At 36.7% G+C, this 12,030-nt stretch overlaps 1 protein-coding gene across 1 annotated transcript in view; it reads right to left on the bottom strand.

Moving 5' to 3' along the window:
- Nucleotides 1-2,399, bottom strand: part of LOC113042830 (mucin-2-like) — a gene marked incomplete at its 3' end in the record, with an annotated part of 29,106 nt that extends 26,707 nt beyond the window's left edge. The window contains exons 1-4 of the mRNA XM_026201825.1: nucleotides 2,293-2,399; nucleotides 2,131-2,199; nucleotides 1,160-1,436; nucleotides 938-1,052 (exon numbers count right to left, since the gene is read on the bottom strand). Coding sequence (XP_026057610.1) covers nucleotides 938-1,052; nucleotides 1,160-1,436; nucleotides 2,131-2,199; nucleotides 2,293-2,395 — 564 coding nt within the window. The remainder of the gene's footprint in view (nucleotides 1-937; nucleotides 1,053-1,159; nucleotides 1,437-2,130; nucleotides 2,200-2,292) is intronic.
- Between the last annotated feature and the right edge of the window lie 9,631 nt (nucleotides 2,400-12,030).

Below are 12,030 nucleotides of genomic sequence, written 5' to 3'. Positions count from 1 at the left end.
CATCATAAGCTACTGTATGAATTATAAATATCTAAAATTCATTTGACTAGTTTACACTAAATTCTGTATTCATAAATACCGGGTTAACGTTATTGATTTTGGTGTCATATGACTGATTAGACAAACTGATTGTTCAAAAAAAAAGTTTGATGGAAGTGGCCTAAAGGATAGATGTAATGGAGGCCAGAGAGTAGGAGCTGTGCAGGTTAACCTCAAGAGACACTCTAGTGCGTTCACATCCCATGCCGGAGACCCAGGTTCAAGACCTACTTGAAACAAGAAGGAGGTGTGGGGGTATGGACCCCGGTAGAGAAGGTTTAGATTGGTGCCATGACCCGAATGGGAGTGAGGTTTAGGGGGCGAGTGTAACAGAGGCCAGCGAGTATGTGCTGTGCAGGTCAATCTTACTATCCTGATTTCAAGAGACATGCTAATGGCTGCAGTCTTTAGTCTCCTTGCTAGTGTGCCCGCTTCCCATGCCAGAGACCTGGGTTCAAGACCTAATCGGAACAAGAATGAGGTGTGGCAGTGAGGACCCGGGAGAGAGGGGTTGCATTGGTGCTGTGCCTTAGATCGGAGTGAGTTTAACGGAGGCCAGCGAGTATGTGCTGTGCAGGTTAACCTCACTCCCCTAATCTCAAGAGACACAGTAGTGGATGCAATTTTTGGCCTTTTGTTTGTGCGTGTGCTTCCCAAGCCAGAACTGGGATCGAGAACTATTCAGAGCAAGAAAGTGGTGTGTCGGTGAGGACCTGGGAAAGAGGGTTTACATGCAGAGTCGGACTTGTAACCCAAAGGTGGTGAGTTTGAGGCCCTGGCTGGGATTTTAGGTAGGGGGAATGAATATACCTCAATACTACTACACTGAACCCCCAATTGCTTCCCAGGTGCCTTTCCTTTCCTTGTATTCTAAAACTGACAGGCAAAAATGACTCACCATGACTGCATCCTCTTTGTTCCACATGACAGTTATGCCCATTTTTGAATGGAGTCTCATGTAAATTGTGTTCTCTTCCACAAGAATCCCTGCGACATGCACGGGAAGCAATTTACTAAACAAAAGAAAAAATTCAAATGAAAACTAATTTTCAACATTTTTATCTATTTTGTGTTTGCTCTGGGAGGAAGGAAGCAGCACATTAGTTCCCCTCAATCGTACTTTTCTTTATTGACGATGACCTTGTCTACAGTGATTTCGACGGTGATGTCATTGATGGTAACCAGGACTCTGCTGATTTTTGGGCTGCTGATGTGTTCTGTTCTCTTCACGTGAACTGAGAACTGGCGAATGACGCTTTGGCAGTCCGAGACCAGGTTATACTCGCACGTGCCTGGGAACTGATAAAAGTCCCCATCGAATGTTTTGAAGTGGAAGTTTCCCCACATGCTACAGATGTTGTTGACATGGTTACTGGCACGAACTGGAACAAAATAGCCTAAAAGAGAATGTAAAGACTTACTCCTGTGTTCATATATAGTATGTTATGCATTGAGCATGGTTTTGCTTAAACTTTATCATCCTTTGATTGTTATATGAAGTTTATAGAATAAAATCCACTCATGAAAATAACTCTCCACTCTTTTTGTTTATTGTTTTTAGTTTGCTTATTAATTATTTTAGTCCTTACATTACTTCTATTTTATGATTTGTCACAATTATCCCCAGCACCTTTTTTTAAATTAAATGTTGCTCATTAATTTATTGTGTACAGTAGTTCAATGATTCTTCCACAAGAATAAAAAAAAGGTTAATTGCAACTTTTTTATTGCAGAATTTAGAATTTATTTTCTAAAATAAACATTACACAATTCTGAGAAAAAGTGAGAACTGTGAGATATAAACTGACTTTTGTTCTTGCAGTCCTTGCGAGAAATTTTGGCTATGGTGTAAAAGAATGAAAAGGATATTGCAACTCACAATTAAAACATTTTTTATCACTATTTTAAGTTTATTTCTGACCAAATTTCACAATTCATCAGAATTGAAATACAAACTTACAATTGTGTTAAAAACACCTGAATTGTGAGTTGCAATTACCTTTTTCATTCTTTTATACCATGGCCAAAATAACCTTCCATCCCTTAAACATACATAAAGCATCTCATAATCCTTAAACACAATATGTTTACCTGATGGTGTTGTTGGCCACATAGTCAAGTCACTAGAATCTCCCATTACTCCATAATCCTCTATAAAGCCTTTAAAAAAGACAGATACAGTCATATCGTGCACCAAATACTGTGAACTTTTTTTTGCAGTATCTAATCTTATTTTTTTATTATTTTTCTAACCTGCTTGTATCAGCTGTTGCCCCACCAGTAGGACGACCCATCTCAGCATCCACATCTGGGACATCCTCACAGTCCCCATGGAGAAAACAGCCATCCTCAACATCTAATGTGAGCTACCTGTCAAAACCTGCCTTTTTATAGTGAGTGCTAGTTTTCTTTTTAAGGATGTAATTTGTTATCAGAAGGAGGAGCCCAGAATATACATTACCACAGAATTTTAAATAAATGTTTATTGGCTTATAGCTGTTTAAGACTAAACACGTTGTCATTTACAAAACTGCATTTAAATTGACAAAAGTCAAACTAAACAAGGATGTAGGTCTTGATGGTGGGGAGGCAACTTTTTTCTTGAGAAGTTGCACAGTATAATGCAAAGTTATACTAATATATATTTAGCTAATGCTTGTTGTGGGCTAAAGTGAAGTGACATAAAGCCAAGTATGGTGACCCATACTCAGAATTCTTGCTCTGCATTTAACCCATCCAAAGTGCACACAAACATCAGTGAACACACACATCGTAAACACATACCCGGAGCAGTGGATACATTGGTATCCAGCAGTATAGGAGTGGGAGTCAATTTATAATATTATGCGAACTGAAGAAACATGTTTCTAACAAAAGCTGTATTTATTTATTTTTTTATCTTACTTGGATACTCAAGTGTTTGTTCAAACTTGTCCAAATGCTGTCCCATCCTTTTTTTTTTTTTTTTTTTTTCAATTGACTCATCTGAACAAATAATTTTGGGCAAGTTGCCATCATTCATAGCGGCTTATAAAAGTGTCCCTGTAGCTCAGTTGGTAGAGAATTGTGCTGTCAAGCATAAAGTTGGGGGTTCGATTCCCTGGGAACACATGATAGGGAAAAATTGATAGCCTGAATGCGCTGTAAGTTGCTTTGGAAAAAATTGTCTGCTAAGTGCATAAATTAATTTAAATTTAATAATATGTCATAACCAAGATGCTAGCTGACCATCTGAATCTGTCTCTGTACAGACAACCATCTTTATACAGTTTTGTTATCAGTCTTCTTCTTTTTTTAAACACTCTTTAGGCGATCAAAGGTCCGAAAGGCATATACTGTACTGTACATTAATTTTTTAACAAGCTTTCCATGTCAAATACACTTTATTCATTCTCACACCATTTCCTTTTGTTCCATCTCTTCTGCTGTATGATCGCAGTCACCTAGGCCATGTGGCCTACATCGTCATCTAGGCCGCAAGGCTTCCAAAATGCATCTGGCTCTCATATAGCAGAATATCAAAATAACTTTCTCAAATGTTGTATATAGGATAAATAAAAAGTATGATGATGTATTGCATAGATCATTGCAAATGCTGGATTGAATATATTGTTGGGTAATATGTTTGTCTGTAGTTCAAAAAGGAAATAATGTCCATGTTGGGCTTCATAAAAAGGTCTGTATGTCCTTGCGTTACTAAATGCTTACAATCTTGAGAAATTTTAGATTCAATAGACTGCCTTTTACACATTAGAGAAACAGAAAAGAATTTAAGCTGTCAGTTATTATTTGAGATAACTCAACAAATTGATAACAATACTGTAGGTAGCCTTTTCAGACTTTTTTAAAGACCTGTTTGGTATTGTTTTTTTTTTTTTTTTTTTTTTTTTTTTTTACCTTAAGAAATGATCAAATCAAACAACATGTCAAGATATGTGTTAATTATTATTATTTTTAAAATAATTGTAACATTTGAATTAAGGTGCAATTAATACATTTAAACATAATAAATGCTATTTATTAACAAAGTAAAGCAAATGAATTAGGACGAAACGTAGTTTACTAACTTTGAACAATATTTGTGTAATGGTGCCTTTTAAACTCTCTTTAAAATATCTGAAAGTCCCAAATAAGACACATTATTCAAGTGTGGCACAGGCTGGAGATCTTAATTTAAAATGCTTTACCAGACATCATCAGCATCTAACAACATCAGAAATAACAGAGCACATTGAAAATCTCAAATTAATGAAGGCATTTGGACATGACAACATCAGTAATGAAATGCTCAAACATACATAATTCAAGCTCTTATCCTCAAGTAACTTCCCTGAGACTTGGTTTGAAGGACTGATCACACCTATACTATATAAAAAAGGGGATACATTCAATCCCAGTAATTAACGTGGCATTTGTGGGCAGTAACTGAAAGCTTTTTTGCAATATAATAAATAGCCGCATAGTGATATTCCTTACAAGACACAACATCCTAAATAAATCACAAATTGGCTTTTTACCAAAACAACGTATATCTGACCACATCTATTCTCTCCACACTCTAATTAACAAAAATCTAAAGGGCAAACAAAGAACATTTTTTACATGTTTTATTGATTTTAAAAAAAGTTTTCGATTCTATTTGGCATTAAGGTTTACTTGACAAACTATTACAAACTGGCATTGATGGAAAAACATTCAATGTTATACAATCAATGTACAAAAACAATAAATGTGCAGTCACATCAACATCTACATCAACGAGTTTGCAGAAGCTCTGGACCGCTCCAGCAGCATCCCAGGCCTCACTCTGCAGGACTCTGAAATCAAATGCCTGCATGCAGATGTCCTGGTTCTGCTATCCCCCACAGCTGACGGTCTCCAGCATTGCCCTGCTGAAACATTACTGTGAGCAGAGCCATGTACAGGGGGGTGGCCCGGTGGCTAGTTCCACTGCCCCTTTGCCCTCATCAGCTGAGTTGCCCCCTCACCAATCTCACATCAACCCCAGCTGAAAGCACTCTGTTACTGCTCTGCTAAAGATCCTCTGATTCTCCTAATATATTCCAGCATCACTCAAAATCTGTGTGCCGCTCTCTGGAGAGTGGAAACCACAGTTCCAGAAGCTCGTTTGAATGCATTAGAATCCACATTACAGTCAGTTGATGATTGGCTGAATTAGTAATTTGGTAGTTTGTTTTTGTATTTCTGTCAGTAATTATTTGTTCTCTGTATTTAAAAGTGATAACAACAAAATATCCGCGTTCTTAGAATTAGAATGTCAAATTATTGTAGGCTACACAATCACATCTAATATAAATAAAACAAAATTTGTTGTTGTTGGCACACTTTGTAAGGGGGAAAAAAGCCAGAGCCAGAGAGAGAGAGAGAGAGAGAGAAAGTGCGAAAGGAGGCTGCTAAAGGCCGTTCAACATTGCAAACTTGAATACAAAACTCCAGCAAGCCAGCAGGTAAATCATCATATAGAATATTTAGCAGTTTGTCACACTTTAATTCTTGTAATTGAGTATATTTCCCATTATAATCACTTGTCTTGATACTAGTATTCTTAACATCATATTTTATTAAATTCATATTAATAGTAAGCCTATAAATTGTTACAAAAGTAATATAAATGTTCTAAATTAGCTGTTTATTAGTATATAATATAGATTTATTCTGTAGAGTATTAATAAGAAACCATATTTTTAGAACCCTTTGTCATAGTTACATTTTGATCATTTAAAATGATAGGATTACTTTCATTAGGATAGGATAGATAATTTCATTGTACTTCTACATAATTTTAACTTATCTTGAGGACCACATAAGTAAAAAATGGCTACTCTTACCCCACTCTCCCCTATAAGTATTAGACATTTAATTTAAAAAGTGTTCCCATGGCTCAGTTTGCCCTAGGTTAAGGGTAAGTTGACCTGAGTCGAATCAGCGGGTAAGATGACTCATCTGGGTGAAAATGACCATCTGACCAAATCTGATTCAAACCCATGTGAAATAAATAAATAAATAAATAAATAAATAAATAAATAAATAAATAATAATAATAATAATAATAAATGTTTTCAATAATTTCCTTCTACAAATAGTCATATTTATTTTCATGTAGTTTAACTTTAACAACATAAAACCAAGCAAATGAAGTTTAAATTTCAATATTTAATTGTTTGCATTTCTGAAACAATATGTTTGGGAGACTAGAGTTTGTTGGCCATTAGGGACTACGAGTGGAAAGATATATCTGATTATAATGTGATGAAAAGCATTTTCTGGTTCTTATCAGAGGATTTTGGTGCACTTGTACAGTACCCATCAAATAAACTACAAATAGTATGTATAAATGATAAACTAAACAAGTATCACATTAAAATACCAGTTTATAGTTCAGAGATTTAACTTAACTGCAGTGCCTTATGGTGGGGTAAGTTAAAAAGCTGACTTGATATACCCCACAGAATTTGGCTCACTTTGCCCCATAGCTGCCAATTTGCTGCCAAAATTTAGATAAATGATTTGCATGGTTTTACATGCATCACAGTATCTAGTCTGTATTTCCCTGGGTGTCCACTAGTGGTCTCACTTCCCCATAGGCACCCCACTGCAGGCACTACATTTCCCACAAAGCCTTGTCCCTTCATCCCGGTTAATTGCACTCAGCTGTCTCCACTTTCATCGTCTTCACCTATCTATATAACCGGTCTGTTTTGTATGTGTCATGGAGTCCTTTTTCACCCGGCTTTCTTGTGTCCCCAGTGGGTTTTTTTTTGTTTCTTGTTCTTAGACTGCGCTCCTTGTTATTGACCTCTTGCCTGTTTTTGGATTTGGATTTTGGATTACCCCATTAAAACACTCTGCAGTTGGATCTCTCGTTTCCAGTGATAAGTCGTTACAACATGTTGCTAAATCACCTGTAAGTATCATAAATATTTTCATAATGTTATGCTAAAATTGTACTTTGACAAGCCAAAAACAGTTTTTAAAGTAAGTGCGTGCCTTGCAGTCCTCCCTCTTCACAGTCTGGCAGAAATTATTGTTGGTTCCAAAATACATGATCACATGACAGTAAAAGTGAAAGGGGGTGGGTCAACTTTCCCACTGGCTCAACTTACCCTACTCTCCCTTACTTCTATTGAAGATGAGGCAGAAGCAGGCTCAGAAAGTGATGGAGAGCCCATTCTTATCAAATCCTCTACAATAAAGTCTGAAATTACAGAGTGTGCTATCTTCTGTTAATTGTATATATGTAACAATTGGATTAATTTGTATTAACAAGCACCCACCCCCTTTGTGGGGTGTGCCCCTTTCTTGGTTTGGGCCACTGCCCTTCAAAATGTCTGTGCATGACCCTAGACTGACTCCATGACTATGGAGGAATGGGCACTGATTGTAAACCTGGAAGAAAAACTGACTCATGGTGTTCCAGGAGAAAGACTCAGAGAAACGGATACCAGTCGTTCTAGCAGACGTTCTAGGGCACCGCACCAGCTAGATTTTCCTGGCCATCGAGATCTCCGCATCAGGAGGCTTCATTCTGGGTGTTTTATGCCATTAAATCATGGTTTGGCCAACTAAAATGACCTATTAGAATATGGGTAAAATATATCACAGAAGTGATATTTGGGTAGCAGTATTAAAGTTTGAAAACTGGGATAAAAGTTTAATAGAACACATCTGGAATTTGCAAAAAACATTCTAAAGGTAAACCGAGGCACTTCAAGCAATGCCTGCAGGGCTGAACTGGGCTTATACACCTTACACACTGAAAAACAAAAAAGCTGTTAAATTCTGGCTTTACATGAGACGATCTGGCACTCAATCTATTCAATATAAAGCCCTCCTCGCCACTGAATCCCCCACAATGTCTCATCCTCTAAATACACTCATGCTTCAACTAATGAATGAAACTCGAGCGGAGTCTGACTCCAACTGAAGCCCCCACATTCATAATCACATTGACAAAACTCTAAAGTATAATTATGCAAAAATAAAAAATAAAACTAATTTGAAAAAAACATTCCATTCAAAAAGTGAAACTTGTATATTCATTCATTACAAACAGACAGGTCTGTTTCTATTAATTTTGATGATTATAACAACTAGGGATAATCCCAAATTCAGTATCTCAGAAAATTAGAATATTACTTAAGACCAATACAAAGAAAGGATTTTTAGAAATCTTGGCCAACTAGAAACTATGAAAATTAAGTATGACCATGTACAACACTCAATACGGAGTTGGGGCTCCTTTGGCCTGAATTACTGTAGCAATGCGGCGTGACATAGAGTCGATCAGTCTGTGGCTCTGCTCAGGTGCTATGAGATCCCAGGTTGCTCTGATAGTGGCCTTCAGGTCTTCTGCATTCTTGGGTCTGGCATATCACATCTTCCTCTTCACAATACCCCATAGATTTTCTATGCGGTAAAGGTCAGGCAAGTTTGCTGGCCAATTAAGAACAGGGATACCATGGTCCTTAAACTAGGTACTGGAAGCTTTGGCACTGTGTGCAGGGCTTGACACAAGGAATGCGACAGATGAAACCCAAGTCTTGCATTCGTCTGTGCGTAGTGGTTCTTGAAGCACTGATTCCAGCTGAAGTCCACTCTTTGTGAATCTCCCCCACATTTTTGAATGGGTTTTGTTTCACAATCCTCTCCTGGGTGCGGTTATCCCTATTGCTTTAACACTTTTCCTTTCCTTCGGCTCTCTATTAATGTGCTTGGACACAGAGCTCTGTGAACAGCCGGCCTCTTTTGCAATGACCTTTTGTGTCAATGGTCATCTTTTGGACAACTGTCAATTCAGCAGTCTTCCCCATGATTGTGTAGCCTACAGAACTAGACTAAGAGACCATTTAAAGGCTTTTGCAGGTATTTTGAGTTAATTAGCTGATTACAGCGTGGCCCCAGGGGTCTTCAGTATTGAACCTTTTCACAATATTCTAATTTTCTGAGATACTGAATTTGGGATTTTCCTTAGATGTCAGTTATAATATATCAAAAAGAAAATAAATTTAATTTGAAATATATCCGTCTGTTGTAATGAATGAATCTGATATACAAGTTTCACTTTTTGATTGGAATTATTGAAATAAATAAACTTTTTGATGATATTCTAATTACATGACCAGCACCTATGTATATATATCTTCACTGTGTTTGTGTCCCACTGGACGAGCAGGCGTAGGCATGTGCCTGCCAATGTTGAAATCCGGCCCTGTTAGAGACCACAAGTAGGAATCTATTATGCATTACTATGGTATTCTATCTTTTAATCAGATAAATGTATAATATCCTGTAGCTGTAACTGAGTTTAAACAATTCGTATGCAAACCTTGGTGAGGATAATAACTAATTGTGTTATCATTTCACACAAAACATATTTGTACAGTATGAAGCAAAGTAAACTATTCTATATACGTATACCTTTTCAGAGTAACTGTTCCTGGTTCTGGTTTAGCAAGGTATTTCTTTGCATTTACTATATAGAGACCCTGTTATACAATAAGACACAATTTTGGCAGTAATTTTGTCTATATTTCACTCTACAAATGAAAATAATTTCATACAAAGTCAAAGCAGGATCAATCATCACATGTGGCAGAACAACACCGACTGGCATTCTGTCTGGAATGCCACAAACACTAAAAAAAGCGAATTTATATAAAAAGTGAAATGTCACAGTATTGATGGACTTTTGAAATGCTGGTCAGACAATGTTGTATTATTGTACAGTAAATCGAGTCAGCATGCACTGGCATACAATGGTACATGTACACATACTTTTCTATTGGCTTAAAGGGGGGGGGGGGGGGGGTGAAATGCTCGTTTTCACTCAATATCCTGTTAATCTTGAGTACCTATAGAGTAGTACTGCATCATTCATAACTCCAAAAAGTCTTTAGTTTTATTATATTTATAAGAGAAAGATAGTCTGTACCGTTTTTTTCCCGGAAAAACACGAGCGGCTGGAGGCGTGACGTGTGGGCGGAGCTAAAGAATCACGAGCGCGAGTAGTCTTTTGCGTTGAGAGTGTTTGGAAGCTGTGACATTACTGTGAGGAAAAAAACATTATCCAAAACAAACCATGGCTAACAGTCAGATTCAGCCATATATTTATGATCCAGAATCAGATCCAGAGGCTGAAATTTAACAAAAGCAGCAGCAACGACTACAGCAGGACGTCTCTATGTGGTATGTACTGAAACTGTATATATTTGCTTAGCGGTTTTGGAAAATGACTAAATTCCACTTTATGTCGTCTTTTTTTTTTTTTAAGGTATACATGTGGAAAGTGCAGTTTGATGACAACATTGCATGTTGTTTACTTGATGTGCTTACGCGCCGATAGCTAAATTAACAACACAGAGATATTTGAAGCAGTTTTACTCACCGCGTGCGGTTCCAACACACGATCGTGACCCTTTTTCGTTGGGACTGCATTATCCTTAAGAAATTAATGATATGACAATCCGGCGTCAAACTGGGCCTTGATTGTAAAACAAGCATCTTTGAAATGCAGGGAACAAACAAAAACACTTGCACAACTGCGTTGATCCTCTTTAAAAATAAACTCCATCCACTGGTCCCTTAATTCCGTTTTTTTTTTTTTTTTTTTGGTAATCTGTACAGGGTTGTCTTGCCCTGGCAACCAAAAACACACTTCTTTTGTGACATTTCGGTCACTCGCTCTGATCAGTGAATGTCTCTGCTCTGCTCTACGGGAGCGTGCGCTCTTCCGGGAGAAGTGCCCTTAGGACCCATATAAGGAAATTCCGCTCCATCTAATGTCACACAGAGCCATACTCTGAAAAAAAAAAACTTTCCGAAACTTGTAACAAACCGGAAGAGGTATTTTTGGAACAAAAATACTCCTTCAAACTTACAACTTAATTTTTGAAACTTTGTTAAAGAGTTGGATTCCCATGCTAAACATAGACAGTGTAAAAAACTCAGTATGCATGAAATAGCATTTCACCCCCCCTTTAAGCATAAAAATACATAACTTGATGCCTTTATAGTTCCTAATTTTTAACATAGGATCTAATTAATTGACTTTAGGATTGAATCTGATACAATTTGTAATTTATAGATGAGATCCTAGCCCTCATTTCACCGACTGCACCACAGTGAAACCCCATAGTTATAGACCACTTGATAGACTGATAGAAGTGATCTAGATAGAAGAGATTTAATGCAATGCCATGTAAGATGACTAGAATAACAAACTGACCCACTGTTGCTTTTCTAAGTTTTTTTTTTAGTTAAATCCATATACTGTGTCATCCCTAATGTTCCTTTTTTCTGTTGCGTTGCATGTGAAGAAATGTCTGATAAAGAACTTAAATACATTACACGGCCATTACAATTATTACATTAAGTGTATTTACACATTATCTACCACCCAAAAGATAACCTGTTCATGTTTGTTAGAGATTTTGAAACTTGATTAATGCTCTATTTACATGTAGGATGCATTAGACATCCTGTCAGTACAAGTTTTATATATATATATATATATATATATATAATCTATATATATATATATAATCTATATTTTTTTTTTTTCACGATTAATCCATATATTTTTGTGCTTTGCTAAAGTTTAGGAGGGATTCTGACATTCTCATAGTGAAAGCTACTCTTTTAAACACAGGATAAACAAAATCAACATGCTCATGTAACAGTACATGAGATGTGAGTAACTGAAGATGATTATTTTTATTATTGAAAGAACAAACCTGTCATGCGATGACAGTGGCAACTGTCACATGACGGTCCATAAACCAGCAATATAAAAACAAATAGATGCACTAGATAATTTCAGTAAGGACACGCTTGTGTTCTCAAAGTTTTACATGCTTTGATGATCATAACAATTTAAAGCAATTTTTATTTTATCATGCAGTTTCACTGCTAGTAAAACATGATTTGAACATAATAACTACATTATTGGGTTATTCCCTTTTATACTATTTC

Source organism: Carassius auratus, chromosome 25, assembly GCF_003368295.1.
Source record: "Carassius auratus strain Wakin chromosome 25, ASM336829v1, whole genome shotgun sequence".
Classification (NCBI taxonomy): domain Eukaryota; kingdom Metazoa; phylum Chordata; class Actinopteri; order Cypriniformes; family Cyprinidae; genus Carassius; species Carassius auratus.
Note: the sequence above shows the minus strand (reverse complement) of the source record. Positions and strands in the feature narration are given on the sequence as shown.